This window comes from Grus americana, chromosome 12, assembly GCF_028858705.1.
Source record: "Grus americana isolate bGruAme1 chromosome 12, bGruAme1.mat, whole genome shotgun sequence".
NCBI lineage: Eukaryota > Metazoa > Chordata > Aves > Gruiformes > Gruidae > Grus > Grus americana.
This window is the reverse complement of record NC_072863.1, coordinates 7,524,946-7,542,800: the sequence shown is the minus strand read 5'-3', so window position 1 is coordinate 7,542,800 and position 17,855 is coordinate 7,524,946. Positions and strand designations below refer to the sequence as shown.

The 17,855-nt window shown below is 49.7% G+C and overlaps 1 protein-coding gene across 1 annotated transcript; it reads left to right on the top strand.

Moving 5' to 3' along the window:
- Positions 1-1,145: 1,145 nt before the first annotated feature.
- On the top strand, positions 1,146-17,226 carry F9 (coagulation factor IX). Its single transcript, XM_054839336.1, has 8 exons — positions 1,146-1,269; positions 4,367-4,530; positions 4,870-4,894; positions 6,735-6,848; positions 8,603-8,731; positions 10,868-11,106; positions 13,400-13,517; positions 16,493-17,226. The coding sequence occupies exons 1-8, from the start codon at positions 1,203-1,205 to the stop codon at positions 17,038-17,040; spliced, it is 1,404 nt and encodes a 467-aa protein (XP_054695311.1). The 5' UTR covers positions 1,146-1,202; the 3' UTR covers positions 17,041-17,226.
- Positions 17,227-17,855: the final 629 nt, after the last annotated feature.

Sequence of the window (17,855 nt, the reverse complement as noted above, 5' to 3'; positions counted from 1 at the left end):
AGTTCCGCCCTGTGCACGGGGGACTGGGGGGAGAAGCAGAAACTGGGAAGCAGGTTTTGAGGAACAGATCACCGGCAGAAAGCCCACAAGCCCTCCCCAGAGCGGGATGAATGATTTTGGCCTACTTTCCCCACAGCTCCTCAAAGGAAGGAGGTGGGGGGGCAGATTTTTGATGGTTCCAGAAGTGAAAGTTTCATTTATTGTTTTACAATATTCACTATTTTCCCAAAAGCAACTAATCACCTTGAAATAGCTCTTCATATTAAGGGAAAGTCAGAAGAAGGGAAGAAATGGGGTTTAAAAGTTGTAACTAACCCACCATTAAATATGAATGGTTTCATACGAAAACTTGCTCTTTCTTTTCTGTATGAAAGCCTGTTTTTTCTCCTATTTCCCCCATCCTCCCTCCCTTTCAGTCCACTCTTTTGCCAGTGTGGATCAGGAACAACCTGTGAACCTGCCAGGAGCCTGTACACTCTCCTTGCTCCAGAGTCAGCATTTTATCAGCACATCCCTACGCCAGCCCACTGTCCACCAAGCCACCAAGTAGCAGGTTCGTTCCTGTGGCCCCAAGTACAAGATCTAGGAAACTCCATGGTATTTCCAGGGCTTGCCCCAGCACATCTGGATAACAGACCAATAATCTCACCTTGCTTCATCCAGGTTTTTAATTAGATAACCCACGTGACACTGTGCAGCGCTGACTGGCACAGCCCTGCTCCAAGGACGCCTGGTCCCTGAGAAGAAACATCATCTGTAGGGTTGTCTTCAAGGGAATTGTGCCAGCATTTTTGGATGAAATGTGGACCATGCTGAAGCCTGTCAACATGCTACTGTGGACTTTTACATGGCCAATTAAATCACCTGGATAGGAGTAGGAAAACCTGCGCTTTGAAGAGGTTCACTGAAGCTGAATTAATTTCTTCTTGTGCCATGCTCAACCCCCAAACGTGGTAGTAATATCCCACAGGGCAGAAGATGAGGCTGAGGACCACAGCTACCTAACAGGTTTCTTGTATATGGATGTGCCCCCTCCAATAACACCCATGCTGCCATTTCAAGCTTCAGCAACAGCACCTCTGGGGATCTCAAATTAAAGGGTTACCCAGAGTAAATAAACAAGCACTTGCACTTTGGAACTATTGACTGAGCTCCACCACCTGAACATTTTGTCAGTGAGAGGTTTGGGCAGTGGGAGGAAGATGGCAAATATCCCCCTCGTATTCTCCATTTGTCTTCTGGGAGCTTGTCTTGGTGCTGAAAATACAGGTGGGTGCACTGAAAACCTAACCAGTCCTTCACTTTTGGGGGCAGGGGGTTACTGGCACAAGTGAAGGGACAGTTTGTCACTTGGCGGTGGGACAGCTTGTGCAGATTCATAAGAGATGAGAGCTCAGAGGGATTGCTGCGTTTTCTAGCTCCTCTCTTTAAAGCTCTGGTTCTTTTCTTGGGAATGAAATAATAGTTTTTATGCTGATTTTACGCAGAGTGTGTCACAGGGATTAATTTTAAGAATGGGATTTTTCTTAAATTTTTGCAGCTTTTAAGCTTTCAGAGCCTGATTCAGCCATTTTAGAATGCACGCACCCACACACAGAAGGAAAAAAGGGGAGAGCGTCACTGGTGGAGTAACATCCACACGTCTGCGCGTGCTGCCGCTTTGTCCTGGAGTACAAACGAGTACTCACATTCATACAACAGTCATTGGATTTGCCACTGCAAGAATTGTTTAAAGCCAAACCCAGCATGAATTTAACAAAGACTGTAAGATGCAGCCAAAATTGTAGACAAGATAGAGTAGTTGATGGATGTGGGCAATCATGCATAGTAATGCGGGCTGTTGCTTGATTTATCTGTAGCAGCAACAGTTCCAGCAGAGACGGGTTGACATCCAGTGTGAGTACTTGTTTGGTGTAAGGCCGGCCTTTCTTCTTTCATTAAAACATCGCAAGTAACAGGTTAAAAAAAAAGGCCTCTTTCCAAAATGTTTGCTTAGCAATGAAAAGTGAGCACAGTCTAAAGTATATTGGTACCACCACTCACCCAGGCATACCTCCTAGAAAACACTATACTCAGCTGGCAGGACAGGTCTCCCCCCACAGCCCCTTGGCCCAGAGACCCATCTCACTCTGTCAGATACCGGTTCAGAAGTTGGTAAGTCACGTGTGAGTGTATTCTTGGTGTGAGAATGGTTTCCAGTCAGGGTGACTACCATGCCTGTGACTCCATGGGCCCTGTGGCCTTCAGTTCAAATCAAGTTTTGCTTGTAAAGCAACACGTGAGATCAGTAAGAAACTGAGAAAGCCTAGAGGGATCTGAGGGAGGCAAAGCTGCATTCATTAAAATGAGTTCTCTCTATTAAATGGGTTAATTACAGCAGGTGCCTGGCACATCCCACTGGGAGAAGATGAAGGAGTGGGTCTAACGCAGCTGCCTCACTTCACTCAGGGCAATGTGTGGCTGTGCCCACGTCGGGTTGCCCGAGCACTAAGCACATGGAGAGCCCAACAGGGTTACAAAGCTGAGGAAGGCTGCTCCATCATTCCCACCTGAGCCTTTTCTGCCCAGCTTGGGGACAAGCTGGAGGCTGGAGCCCATGCCATGAGGAGAAGGGGGCAGGTCTCCTCCAGCGAGGCTGTGCCCCCCCCCCAGTGCCTCCATGCTCTCAGCCTTGGGGGTGTATGTTCATGTTTCACACCTAAACCACAACCCTGCGGCTGGGAGGGGACTGGCCACCCCACGGGGGCTGCAGTGTTTGAAACAAGCCTGGCTTCTTCACAGGTCAGTGCTTTTACCCATCAATATCTACTGCAAACTCTTAGATTAAGGTCAGGATTTTAATGCACTACTTTTTTGTTTTTAAGCAAAACCACACTAGCATGAGGAAGGCAGAGGTGCAAGCTTGCTGTACAATGATTAAAGGCACTGCAAAAACAGTTCAGTCTCTTGCAGAGAGATCTTTAGGTGAAGGGGCTGGTTACACCATCAGTGGCATGGTGTAAATCAGAGCAACCCACCTGGGGCTCAACAAAACCCATCTGCTGCAGGTTCAGAGAGGCTGCTCTGGATGGAGAGCAGAAGCTAGCCATGAGAAGGAACGAGCAGCTGGTCCTTGCCCCTCACTCTCCTCTCTGCCCTCCTGGCTGAGCTCACGCTCTCCTTAACCCTCAGAGGGGCCGGGCCCACAGGTGCCTGAACCCCTTCCAGCACAGACCCCCCAGATAAGGGCCCGTGTCCAGGGTGGCTACCGGCAGCTTCAGGAAGAGCTGCTCTACCGTGCCATCTGGTGACAAAAAGGGACATGGCTGCGAGCACTAGGGGAGGGTGGAGAGAGAGGAGAGGCTGGGGAGGCAAAGCAGGAAGCTCCTCTGGGTCAATAATGTCTTTTTTAGAGCGGTGGGATGGGGGAAGAGTGCTCAGCAGAGCTGGGGGTCTGCTGGTGGGTCACCCAAGAGGTGGGTCAGGAGCAAACCCTGCCGGGCGGCTGGCTCAGGGAGGCAGCTGCTGCTGACCCTGCTGATGGGATGCCTGGCCCTGCCAGGACAGCATTCATGGTAGCACCATCACAGGACTGCATGTCCTTGTGCCCTTCACCAGGCAGCCACCGTGGGAAGGCTGGCGGCCACTGCAGAGATCCTGCCTAGACTGGGGGTCCCTGCAGCGCCAGCAGCTCTCTGGTGATGGTTTCTGCCCAGGAGCTTGGCCAGCAAGTTGAAGGTGGATGCACACCACCTCGTTGACATGACCTGGCCCAGGGTGTGAGGACGACTCATGTCACCCCTCCTGCCAGCAGGAAATGGTGGTACCCAGGCGAACGGGCAACAGTGAGGAGCAGGGAGAGAAGCAAATGGCCCATGGCTTCCCAGGGCCGCAGCTGCTTGCAGAGGCAAATGGCCTTTCACAGCCAAAACAGCCAGAGACAGTTAATGCAGGACAATTTCTGTGTCCAAACAAAACCTCACCAGGCAGCAGCATGAAAAAGGCTATTATTTTCCCCTCTCAAATAGCTTATTCTGGTCTCTGCATGTATGGTAGGAGGACACTCGCACCATCTGCTTTAGGGTATTTTAAACATCAAACTTCAGTGCTCCTAATCACCCTCTCACCATCAGTCACTTCTGTCTATCGACTACTTTGAGTCCTGGTTCTCCAGGTTTGAGCCTCTGGATTCCACTTAAGTTAGACACCAAAGAAACCTCAAGCAGATGATAACACTCCTGAAACATCCCCAACCACGGGACAACGGGAGGGCGAACACGTGAAAAGGGCTTGCTTTCTGGGAGAGCAGAGCCCTGACAGCCCATCCCAGCTGCATCACACGACAGCACGTGCTCCTCTCTAGCCCCTATTTCTTTTCGAATTACAGTCTTCATCGAGAACAAAGAGGCAAACTCAGTTCTGCACAGGCAAAAGCGAGCCAATTCTAACAGACTGGAAGAGGTTATTCCTGGGAACCTCGAGAGAGAATGCATAGAAGAAAAATGCAGCTTTGAAGAAGCCCGAGAAGTGTTTGAAAACACCGACAAAACAGTGAGTATCGCTGCTGCAAAATGGCAACACCTTGTTCCCCCCAGCCCACACTTGTACAAGCCTTTCGGGTGAGGCATGGAGGGGGAAGGAGGAGTAAACAGCAAGGGGAAAACCTGCAGGGGCCAAGTGCGGCATCCATTGTCTTTTATTCTCATTTGTGATCCATCAGTTGGGCTGGGGAACTGCTTTAAAGGCTTGTTGGTCACCATTGGGATTACAGAGGTGGTTGTTTTCCTGTAAGTCTTTTGCTTTAGCTTTGGAGTCATCCCTCTACTACTTCAGTCAGGCAGTGCCCAGAAATTAGAAATCAAAGGAAACTTTCTTTTTTTTCCTTTACAGATGGAATTTTGGAAAACATACGTTGGTAAGAGCTGCTTTCTTCATGTTCTAATGCATAATATTCATCTCTCAGTGCATAAGTAGCAGACGTTTATTGAAACAAAAGTATTCCAGCATTCAGAAACTGTTTTATGACAGAGCTAGTCAGAGTCATGCACCCTAAATCCTGCAGCCACCCAGCCTGGGCCTACTTAACATTTTCTTTGTTCAAGCAGGTTTTTTTGAACAAACTTCAAAAACCTCACAGAGCAAAACCAGTTCACTCAGACCACTGGATTCGTTGAGCCCAGGTCAGACTCAGGGCTCCTAGTTTCAGCTGTAGAGAAGAGTAAAAGGCAACAGCAATAATTAACACCTCTCCAGCAAAGAGCAAACGCTCTGTGATCAACCAGAGATCTCGGGATAAGGCACAGCCTTGTGCAAGCACAGCATGAATCCTTGGAAATGCCATATTAAAGTGGAGCCTCAACATGATCATAGCAAACAGCTGTTTGCAATTCACACCAGTGGTCCCAAACCCTTGCTTCTCCACCATTTTCTTCCCGCCATCTATTTTTTCCTTTTCAGCCTCCATCCCCAACGACTCCTCGGTCCCATACCAAAAAGATTGCAATGCCCACTAAAACATCTGAAACTAATTTTAAGGACATTTCAATAAATGAACTGCTTTGTAGATTGGCGAAGTGCCCAGAACATCTCACTAAAAAGCCTTAAATAATTCAGATTAGTCCATCCAGACTATAAAATAAAAAAATTACATTTCCATTGTAGGACTGTCCGCTGAAAAAACAGCTGATGAAACTCAACACTGCATTTGTTTCCCTGCCACTGTAACCAATTAGCTCTTCAGAAACAACGATTGCCATGTATTTCCCTATCATCCAAAGTGCCTGATTTACTGTTCAGCTTACAAGTTGCTATTCCCAACACATGCAGCCTGCAGGAGCTCAACCCTTGCACGGCACCCAAGTGGTACCAAGCTCCGATTGCCCTCACCAGGCAGCAACGAGAGCCGTGATCCACACCTGATACCATGCCTTAGACAAGACAAAACCATTCTGTCCATGTTTGCAAGCTGTCTTCTGCATTCCATCCCACTCCTCAAAGCACAATTAACAGCCACACTTACTGGCGGGACACGAACACATCAAGACATTCCCCTTCCTCCTTGTTTTTGCATTACGATTTCAAAGCACACTTCCCTGTGATTTAACGTCATGGACTCACTGTTCCAAAGTATTAGATCACTGATTTTGCAATACTGGGTATTTTTATTAAAGCCTCAGCTTCTCAGCTGTAGGTAACTGTGGAAATAAAAGCCCTAACATGTAAGGAAAAATCTAGATCAGTTAATAGTAGTACAAGACTTAGAAAGAAAGAGCAGTGACTGAGGCTCTCAATCCTAATACACAGAGAGGTCTTCAAATTCAAGTGGACAGGTCCCAACCTTCAGAGAACAAAGACAGCGATGTTAAAATAATTCAGATTAGGAAATTCTAACCACTCTTGAGGAAGCAGACTTTCTAACTTTGTCTGTCTAAGCCAAGACATGAAGTCCTGTTGAGATGTTGCATGAGAGAGGCTGAAGAGGTTCTGCTGAAATGAGCAGAATTAGCCCACACGGGACAGGGTACCTAATTAGGATTCTGGGTAAAGCACTGCTGCTGATGTTACCCAAGCACTGATGTTGTCCGTTGTGCACTTGGGTGCCAAGATCTGAATTATTTTCCATTACAAGGAAGGAAGATGTGCAGTCTTTTGCTCATCTTTAACAGGAGGCTTGCACAAAGCAAGGCTCCAGCGCTTGGTCTGGACCAGCCAATGTTGATGCTCATGTTTGTTAATTCTCCTGTCTTCTCTCCCAGATGGAGATCAGTGTGAGCCCAATCCATGCAAAAACGGAGCTGTTTGCAAGGATGGAGTAAGTTCCTACGTGTGCTGGTGCCCAGCTGGGTACGAAGGCAGGAACTGTGAGATAGGTACGTACCGGGGGCTCATCCCTTGGTTGTTCTGCCCTACTCAAAATCCCATCGGATCAAAGCGGGAGTGGAGTTTCATCCTGCTAGAGGGCTGTTTCAGACACATTTTGCCTTGCTGTAAGGCACTGCATGAACATGCAAATTCAGCCTATTGGCAACAGGATTACAGGGGACATGCTTGGGGATACAGGAGCAAATGTCTCTGTCCTCTCCTGTCCTTGGTGGAGCCCCAGCTCCACCTCCGCTGAGCGCCGAGGTGCCTGCTCTTATGCAGGGTTCACCAGAGACTCAGGCTCAAGGTCTTTTGTTCAGCACGTTGCGGCTGCCAGCGCAAATGTTGACACAAAGACCTTCCTTTATCTCCCCAGCACAAGCCTTTCCGGGGCTGCTTGTCAGTCAGGGACAACGTGTGCTCACCTGCTGAAAGCCACCATTTTCCACCGACCCCGATGGGGCCCCCATGCTCTCACTCCCGCTCTCAGTTTCTCACGCCAGGCTGAGCAGCAGGTGCTGAGCAGGGCAGGATTATCGCAACCTCCTCTCAATGGCACTCTGCTAAATTCATAATTATAATTATCGCCAGCAACCTTGATTCTGAAGGCAAACAAAAGGCGAATATTTTCCTGATGGGTTGAGGAGTTTATGAAAACCAAACAGCTGATAATTTAAGCAAGAGGGATATTCAGCTCTTATATTTATAATATAATCAGGGGCTGTGCGACTCGCATAATGTGCTAGACTCACTGCACTAATAAAAGATTCTCTTTCTAGTTGTGCTTCTGCTCTGGCAAGAGAGGAGCGTACGTTAAAAAGAGCATTTCAAAGCTGCATCAAATTTAAATAGTCTCATTGCAGATTTCTCGTGGAAGTGAGACAGGAACAAAAATAGAGCTAGAAGTGAGGCGTGAAAAGGAGCTCTGTAAAAATAGTAAATGATGGCATTAAAATGGCTACAGGAAGGGAGGTGTCCTTGAGGAAGTAGGAGTGGAGTTAATCTGCTGTGAAGTTATTTGGAAACTCACCGAGAATTAAGAGGGCGTCTGTGGATTAGTGGCTTCCCATCTCCAAGAGATGGTGTTCCCACCATAGAGGAGTGCAAGGTGGGGTGGGAGAAGACACAGGCAAGTCATGGGAATCTTGCCATGCCTCAGGTTGGGACCCATTTCATCAGACATCCTGCTGAAATGGGTCTTCCACGTCAGGCTGCGATGATTTATTGGTGTGTCAGGAAGAACATATGGCTTTGCTTGAGGTTTTAAATTCGGAGTGCAGTGATAATCCCAGGACAAAACCCTTCCTGGGTTCAGGGTCTGCTCCCATTGACACATGGCGTTGTCTGCTAGCATCCGCACCGGGGCTGGATTGCTGTAACCATGGGGGGAGGAGAGCAGCACAACGGCGGGGAAATCACGTGGCTCATACCCAAATATTTGCAGGAGTCCTTTAGGAACAGGCTGCCAAATTTCAGACAGCAGGCAGTTGTTGGAGGCAGGAGGCTGCACCAGGGCTTGGCAGGACCTCTCATAGGGCCGTTCCTCAACCCGCTTTCTCAAAGAGGCACCCAGAGCTCCTTTATTAAGAGCAGGGACATGATTTGGAAGGAGGACACTTTCCTTGCAAACAAGCATCTGTTTTCCATGCTCTGGAACAACCAGAGTAGGTTATAGGCTGAGTCCAAAGGCCCAAGTCCCAACAAATCTCTGATCAGTTGTGTTTCAAAAGAGCTGTCACAGTTTCATTTAAATTTCTTTCAGATTTCACTTGTGCTATTAAAAATGGAGGCTGCAAGCACTTTTGCAGGCATGACCCGCCGCAGAAAGTTGTGTGCTCCTGCGCCACTGGCTATAGACTTCATGAAGATGGAAAGTCCTGTGAACCTGCAGGTTAACTTTTAAAGTATTTTTAAGAGATTTGGGTGAAAGTTTCCAAGGTCTTGTCCTGGATTTAGATACATGAATCTCATAGAAATGCAATATCCTGTTGGAAACCAGCCTTGTTCTCCTGCTTAGCAAATGTAAAGAGTCTGACCCTGCACTTTCCCAATGGCAGACGCGGGGTCAGGCTTGAAGGCTGCAATTTAAACACCCTTTCTTTAGCTGAGGTGGGTGGAGAAGGAAGGTAGGTGTCCGGGAATTTGTGCATAAGGCAAATGCTTGTTTCAAATGGCTACTCACACAGGCACCTCTCCTGCTTGCAGCCATCTTATTTTTCTAGGTATGGATCAGTAGTTTTCTGGAGAAAGAAATATGTTCAGCTACACCAGAATACACGCTGGTTCCCATCTGTCCAGAGCTCACTCCCATGTTTTTCCATAAGAGCTACCATTTAGTTACTGATCCTACATCGAGGATGATCTGGGCTTTTTCAGAACAAAAGACAATCTTTCTTACTGTAAGTCCTCCTGATGGTCTGTTTGATGGCTGGACATTTGATGCAGTGTTTTATAATTACCTGAGTTGGGTGGAGACAAGTGAAGTTTTGCGGTGGTGATGTCCTCCCACCAGCGTGTATCTGCACGCAAGGACCCTCAACAGGAAATGGACTCCATGGTGTGGTACCGAGGAGCAACATGAAAGGCAGCCTAAGGGCTGGAGCAGCAATGCATTGTTTGAGGTTGCAACTTCAAAAAGGGCTAAAGAATAGCTGGGGTTTGTTATATTCCCCAACTTTACCCTGCTCCTAGGCTGTGACGATAGCTCTAACTACACCGACACATGCAATCCCAACCCACCGCAATGCAGCAAGTTAATTGGGCATGAGCATCTCAAGCACATCTGGCAGAGGAAAGAGGAGATTGAGGAAAAAAATTGTCATCTAAGCTCAATTTAACATTTGATGATACCATATTTCTAAGACCTGAGAGTAACAGATTTGCACACCTACGCTAGCATGCAGACACCTGCACAGGTGAGTTAGTGTCTGAAGGTCTGAAGGAACTCTTTGAGCTCCTGAAAGTGCTGACTTTTGGCAATTGGTGTAGGAAGTATCTTAGGCTGGGAGTCCTTCTGGTAATGCAGATTATTAAGAGCTCAGGCCTGTGTTGCCCAACATGCTGTATCACTTTCACTGGACCAGAAAGTTTTACTGTTAGCTATAAGATCATCTTTCAGGTTGGGTAATTGCCCTTCCTGCAAAAGCTTAGCTTTTGTTGGCTCTGAAACGTTCATTTCCTAGCCTAACCTCACAGGTCGCACTTTCCATCAATCAACACTTATTTGAGCTCTAATCCTAAACCGGACTGTTGAAAAAAGAAAAAAAAAAAAAAAGAAAAAAGAAATCTCGGTAGGCCACACTTACATCTGATTTTACACTAATGTTTGTTTGCACAGTGCTGTTGAAAGCTTTGCAGATGAAAGACAATGCCTGATGCTATTTGCTATTTTGACTGCCACTATCAGCAGGAATTCGGCACAGACTGCGTAGGAGAGAAATGGGAAGAGCTCGTCTGAAACGAGCCTACAGATGAGATCTTCATTAACAGAGAAAATCTACAACTCTAGAAAGAGTTTATTAATGTTTTCCTCACCTTGGTGCCAAGCAGGATTATCTGTACAATTGGCAGATATTATTTCCTGCCCTCTCCCAGCTGGACTTTTATTGTACTAGAGTTACTTGCTGTAGAAATGTCAGCCAAGCGCCCGGCTGCCTACAGCAGCAAGGCTCCCAGGCACGCACCTCAGCATACACGAAATAAAGGCACAGCTGCGCCGGCCCATCAGACATGTGCTCTCTCTCACAAGCTTTCTTCTTTTTAAAAGCTGTTCAGAATTAATTTCTAAAGCCCAGAAACAATTTATGAGTTTGCTGCTCTTAGATATTACCTGCACTGCTGCTCGAAGGCACAGGCATCTGTGTGCACGGAGAACGCATGAGTCGGCCCACAGCCCTGCGTCTCCCGTGTCGGTTCCAAAACACGGTGCTGAGATGAGGCAGCATTTGTCTCCTCGCCTGCTCCTTCGATTGCTGTAACTCTCAGCATGATGCACAGCCAGTCATAACCATGACTCTTTCTCTCCCAGTGCCGTATCCCTGCGGGAGGATCACGGCTCCTGAAGCGAAGAGCAAGCTCACTCGAGCCATAAACACCTTTGAGCACTGGAACATCACCACCGACGACCACGACGATGCCCATGACGAGGTGCTCGACAACATCACGGAAACCAGCACAGCCGCCACCACAAAAATCACACCAATAATTAAGACGGGCACCCGGGTTGTCGGTGGATCAGACAGCATGAGAGGCGAGGTGCCTTGGCAGGTACTGACTATTTCTGCAGCTCTCCTGTAACCCCAGCAATCGCTGTCTATTCATTTCCTTCTGAATGCAGGATCATCTTCTACATACCCAAAGCTCATGTCTGAGGTTAGTTTAGCAATAGATCTCAAGTCTAACAGGAACATAGCTTCTTTCTGTACATGGTTTTATGATGCAGCAACAAAACTTGCCTGGCTGCGGGTCTACCTTGACAAAAAATCTAGAAATCAGAGTCACAGTGGCTTTATCTGGTGGAGCACAAAGGACCTGGTTTTGAGCTATAGCAACAGATTCCCCAGTAGTTCACGTAATTTACCAAGATTAAGCCGAAGGCTGAGGGAGGGGAGCTTTGCAAGGAACAATGCAATTCCTTTTTTGGTTCCATCGGTTTCAACAGATCCATGGTAATTTACACCAACAAAGGATCTGTCCTTGTATGACACTTAGCAAATCCAGCTGCTCTTTCTTTATCCAAGCCCACATCCTTCTTGTGACATCATAGTCATCTCTACCTCACCAAAAGTGACATCACAGGTGAGGGGAGGCCGCAAAGAAACCTCATCTGACCCATCGCTCTGCAAATACTTTTAAATTGTCATCAAAAGGAAAGTGAGCTCCTAGCCTGGATCTTTTTCAAAGTCATCTACTGTCCTTAAATTCTACTCTGGCTTCAGTGAGTGCAGAAATCGCGGTGGCTGAGACTGCAAAATAATAAATTCAGATGAGGTTTTAGGAATGGCAAATCTCTTTTCCTTGCGAGCTCTGGCACAGAGTGACACCAGTGATGTCAATGAAAAGTTGACCACACAGGGACATAAATGCCCATTCACACAGATCAACCGATCCCTCTGTGTCTGCTGAGGGAGCAAAGCAGTGAGCAGAGTGTACGCAGATAAGCCAGGAGCAGGCATCTGCCTTCCATTTCAGAGCTAAAAAAGCCAGCAACATGTTGGGGGGACACACGGTCACCAGAAGCAGCAGCAGGTTTGTTGGGAGGTCATATTTTCTGTCTGAAAGGCTGCACTGCTGCCCTAGCCATGCAGAGCTTTGTGGCACAGCCTTTTGTGGGACAAACCATAGGTGATGCTGGCTCCCACCACACATTCACAGAGAGTCAGGAGGAGAACCAGAAAGTTAAATACGAGAAATCAGTATCCACAGAGAAATTCAACTCACACGCTACAAGCCCACCAAGTCTGGCTAGTTGGCTGTGCTCATGGAGTCCTTTACCTCACCAGGCACCCCCTGAAAAAAGTCTTGGTTGCCCTTTTGCCTGCTGACAAACGAGGACGCTCAGCCTGCGGGGATCCAGGCAGCTGCCAGGAGGGGTGCTACGTTCCCCCTGGGGTTTGGGGTGGTTGTGGGGCTCAGATCCCAGTGAAGGGCCTTACAAACCATGTCCATGTCTCCTCTCTGGATGCTCCATGGGCAGTCCGCACCCACAGACACGCGTGGGCGCCCTGCTCTGCGGCAGCAGCCGCCACCGGCAGCCTGCGCTGCCCTCCCGTGGCCGGCGGCCGGGCTGGTGCGGGCACGGCCCGGAGCGCTGGGGCTGAGCCCACGCGGGACACTGGGGATGGGGATGGCTGCGAGTGCGGAGGCACTCCGGCTCGTCACCGTGGGCGAGCTTTGTTCTCTTCATTATGGATATTGAGCTCCTTAAAATGCTGCCAGCTCTGCCTAACGAGGCATCAAATGAGTAAATACGTGGAAAGTATGAGGCAGAAAGACAGTCACGAGCCACGTCACGCAAATGGAATGAAATAGGTGAATTATAAAGAAATCCTTCTTTTAAACACAGTTCACCAAGTCAGCTGATCAATTTAATTAGAAGTTTTAGCATAAGGCATGTCCTGGCTTGTGCCCCATAAATGCTGAGGCAGTTAGATGCCCAAATGTAACAGGTAGTTAAGATTTTGTCCCTAGTTAACTAGTTAAAGATCTAGTCACTGCCAAAACACTTTCAGGAGGTATGTGCGGAAGCGCTTGTATTTCAGACGCTCTGAGTTTTACGCTGAGGTTTATGTGCGGGGCTGTCTGCCCTCCCAGCCTGGCAGCGAAGGGAGGAGAAGTGCAACGGGGCACTAACATGTGCAGGGCAGCGTTGGCCACCCTCTGCGACAGAGTGGGGGGGCAGAGGGGCAGGGACTGCCCGAGGAGCAGCATCTTTGGCAGCACTGGGTCTGTACGACCTAAGCACAGCCTGTCCTATAGCCAAACAAAACCCCTGCGTCTCGCTCTTCTTCCCCTCTGATTTACACAGCCCCACAGGTGTGATTTCCTTCTGCTCCCACAGGTTTATCTGGTGAACAGCGAAGGCGTGGGCTTCTGCGGTGCATCCATCGTCAATGAGAAATGGGTAGTGACGGCAGCGCACTGCCTGCAGCCAGGCGATGACGTCACTGCCGTGGCAGGTGAGCACCTGGGGTGGCATCGAGCCAGCGCAGGCAAGAGACGTGGGACAGGGCTTGCGCTGGCCAGGCACAAGGCATTGCACAGAACCCTGGGCCCCACACCAACACGATGGGCAGCAATGTGCATGAGTTGCTTTAGGGCACCGAGGCCCCAGTTGCAGACTGCAGTGTTTCGGCAGCCTGGTCTCTGCAGGTGCCACCACCTCTGATGGGAGCAGTGAGCTGGGTCTGGCCTTGGTCCCAAAGCCACGGAGCTGCTGGACCATGTTGCAAAGACAGCTCAACCTGATGGCAGGCAAGCTCACCTGAGCCGGAGAGGACCTCAGGCTGCTTAAAAGCCTGGTGAACTTCAGTTAAGATGCTGCTTCATGAGCTGGCACAATGGATTTTTGTCTCTGCTGGCCACATAGGACCTCACCAGGGATTTCTGCTCCTCTTGGGGGTCACACTAAGTTTTCACACAACTTTCAGAGAATGGATTTGTGTGGCTGGTCCAAGAGGTGCACCCGTAACCTGACTAGCTCCTTGCAAGAAGATGACTACTTTTGCTTCTAACTTGTCTATAAGTAAATAGTATTTATGGATTGAAGTAGAGAAACCGGGCCGGCACGTGGGAAAGTGTACTTTCACAGCAGGGGCTCTGGGGAGTTAGGCAGGGCCAGTGTGGCCAGGCTGCACAGCAAGTGATGCTGCCGCTTTACAAACAAATGTATCTCGGCTTGAACAACAGTGTTTCCCCCCGACTCTTGGTACCCAGCTGCTCCAGACCGCCTGCTAGGCAGCCTGCCGATAGCCCGGCACGGGGCCTTGGCAAGCATCGCAGTGCCACGTTTCACAGCTGTGGCAGAATCACCTCCCCCAAATTATTTGTTTCTCCCCTGTATGAATATCTAGTACAGGAGGGTTACACTGCTAGGTACAGGAGGGGAACGCTGGTATGGTTAATCATCCCTACAAGTAGCCCTGAGAGGAGGCAGGAAAGAATCACGCTTTCTGTTTAAACACTGTGAAATATGTTCGTGACAAAAGTGAGATTCTACCTGAGCATTGAACACCAAGGTTATATCTGCAGAAACAAGCTCATCAAGAGCTTCATCTTCCACGTTAACATGGCTGAGCTCCTGGACCTCGTGCCTGGCCAGATCCTGGAGACTGAGTACCGTAGGGCTGGGCACCACCTGCCCAGCACTGGCAGGATGGGGCTTGCAGCTTGCAGGCAGCAGGTTTTTTCTATCTACTTTCAGGCAGTTTTGCTTGAGAGCCCAGCACAAAGCCCAGCCTTGTACCTGCTAACATGAGAAAGTACAAAATGCCCAGTGCAAAAACAGTCTTACTCCCCCAAAAAAGCATTTTTCCAGCTGGACAGAGGCTTGCGTTTGCTGCACCTGCATGCAAACTGCCTCTCCTTCCAGGCTCTCTCCTGCATGTCACACACCCCTCCATTTAGGACACGTTATCAGCCAGCTCCTCTCGCGCTACCTTCGCATTGCTCTGCAGCACTGCTGGGTTTCCAGGACAGGATTTTGGACAGGCAGCAAGTCAAGAAAGCAAAACACAATTTTGCAGGGCTTCAGGGACTATTGGATTTGTGCCTACACCACGCAAACTGCATGGGCAACATCTGATTCCTTCACGTGCATTCATACTAAATGTTCAGCTTTGCATATAGCACCCTAGGAGGCCCAAAAATCAATAGCAGAGGGTGGAAGAAGCATTCCCCTCCCCTATCCTTCTTTGCCTCTCCACTTTCATCCCTGAAGCAGATTTTCACGTCTCCAGCAATAGTAAGCAGCTGTAGCATAAGAAAAACCCTCTCAAAGTCTTCCCAACATCTGTCTTGCATTTACAGTGTAGAAACACAGCCTGTGAGAAAGCTGACATTCACACTCTGCTGCAAAAAACCCCTCACAGAGCACATCAGCAGCACCAGCCACCAAACCCGCCTTCATCAGGCACCAGCATTAACGTGAACACAGAAAGCTGCCTCACCTCTCTTGCTGGGCTCCGTGCCGCTCCTCGCAGACAGACGCAGCAGACACAGGACACTGCCAGGGCCAGGAGTGCTGCAGATATTGTTTAGAGGAGATCGTATATTCTGGAGATTACAGCAAAGCACACAGAAATACCGCAGCAGGGGTTAAAAGCACCCTGAGCCTTTTGGGCTGCGAGAAAGCAAGCAGGAAAAGTCATACTGCTCAGGAGCCTTCAGCACAGCCAGTTCACTGCTGGGAGAGGGGATTCGGCTACAGACAGACCCAGACACTGCCCGTTTGCTGACTTGAGACCACAGAACATTTTCCCTTCCCTCTACCTGTTACACAAGCCGGGAGGGGAGGTAACAGGCTGCCAGCAACTCAATCACAGGAGCCTGAAGCTGCCGGCAGCAGCCTGCAATCGCAAGCAGCTGAGCCTCGTGCCAGCAGCAGGGACCCGGGGTCACCTGTGAGCGCTGGGGGGTGGCATTTTGTAGCCCTCTGCACCCCATTTTGCCCCATGGCTGTGTGGTTTTAGAAAAGGGAAGGTCAGGATTCTTTTGACTAATAAATTATTTTAAACAAAGATTGTTAATTCTAGAGGCTTTCCCCCCCTTGATGCAAGGGCAACATCCCCTTACGTCTCTTTGAGGGCGCTGAATTCTGAAAACAGTCACATTGCTACCAACCTTGGCAACATCACCTAGACCTTTGGCACTTGATCGGTCGGTGCGTGCCCGGTGTCACATCTGGGGGTTTGGGTCCTGCCGGCTGAGGGGACCGAGGAGGTGCTGCTGTGGGGGAACCTCCAGTGCCCTTTGACAAGGAGCAAGCGGCCTTGCCGGCAGCTGGCTCAGAGCAGCGCGAGGGCTGGGGCATGCAGCGCTCATCCCTTTGCAACCACCCCGCCGGGCTGGTGTCTCATCAGGATGGCATCATCAGGGCATAGTCACTGGTCTGGCCATGGAGAGGGTCCAGCCCACGCCACGCTTGTCTCTGCAGGTGAATATAACACCAATGAGGAAGACAACACGGAGCAGCGGCGTAAGGTGGTGAAAATCCTTCCCCATCCCACGTACAACGCCACGATCAACAAGCACCACAATGACATCGCCCTCCTGGAGCTGGACCAGCCGCTCAGCTTCAACAGCTACGTCACCCCCATCTGCATTGGCAACCGGGAGTTCACCAACGCCCTGCTGAAGCACGGGATGGGGACAGTGAGCGGCTGGGGCAGCATGCTCTTCCGCGGCCGGCCCGCCACTGTCCTCCAGATCCTCAAGGTGCCCTTCGTTGACCGGCCAACCTGCCTCAAGAGCACCTCCACCACCATCCTGCAGAACATGTTCTGCGCCGGCTTCCCGGCTGGGGGCAGTGACACCTGCGGGGGGGACAGCGGAGGTCCCTACACCACCGAGATTGAGGGCACCTGGTTTCTCACGGGGATCACCAGCTGGGGCGAAGAATGTGCCAAGCCAGGTAAATACGGCATCTACACCAGGGTCTCCAAGTACCTGAAGTGGATAAAGGAAATCACGAGGCTTGACTAACCTGTGTGAGGTTATGCCGTGCTGGGGGATGGACTGGTTAGTTGAAGAGAGACCGTAGCAGTCTACATGTTTTTCAGAAATCGTTGCGTTTTAATAGACATTTCTAAATGAACTGATTTCTGCTCTTGGGAGGCAAAAGTTGAGAGAATACAGTGGAAATGTGGAAATAAAAAGCCCTTTTAATTACCCATTGCTCCATTCCTGAGCGCACCAGCACTGCTGAGATGGGGTAAGTCCCCAAATCCCGAGTGCAGAGGCTGGTGTGGATGAGCTCGGGCACGGCTCGCACATGTCCCTGGCCAGCGTGCCACCAGCATGCCCACAGCTGCCACCCAGCACGGCGGGCAAGGGGAGCCCAGCAGGCACTGGGTGCCTCGGGCACCAGCACCCAGCACCGTCCCTGTCGAGGTAAGCACACAAAGCACTGCACCCGCAGCACTCTCGGCCAGACGTTTCCACGTAAGCCAGGCTGAGATGGATCACGGGCAGTTAGGAAAGGCTCCTCCTGCTTTAGGATGGCATAAATTGGCTGTATAAATGACCTAAAATCTGTATAAAACTCATCTAAAGGTAGTGGCAGGCTTTATGCTAATGATTTCTGCTGAGCCTTGTTAGGATTATAAAGAGAACTGCTTAGTGCTCATTACCTGTCCTTGTCTTCGTATTAATCACATCAAATTAGAGACTGCAGTCACGAATGCTGCTGGTGGTGATGGAGATGGTACACTGCCCTCCCCAAACGAGCTTGCGGGATGTCCCCTGAGTGCCGGCAGTGTGGGACACCCCAGCATCTGGTCTGAGAACCTGGGAGAAAC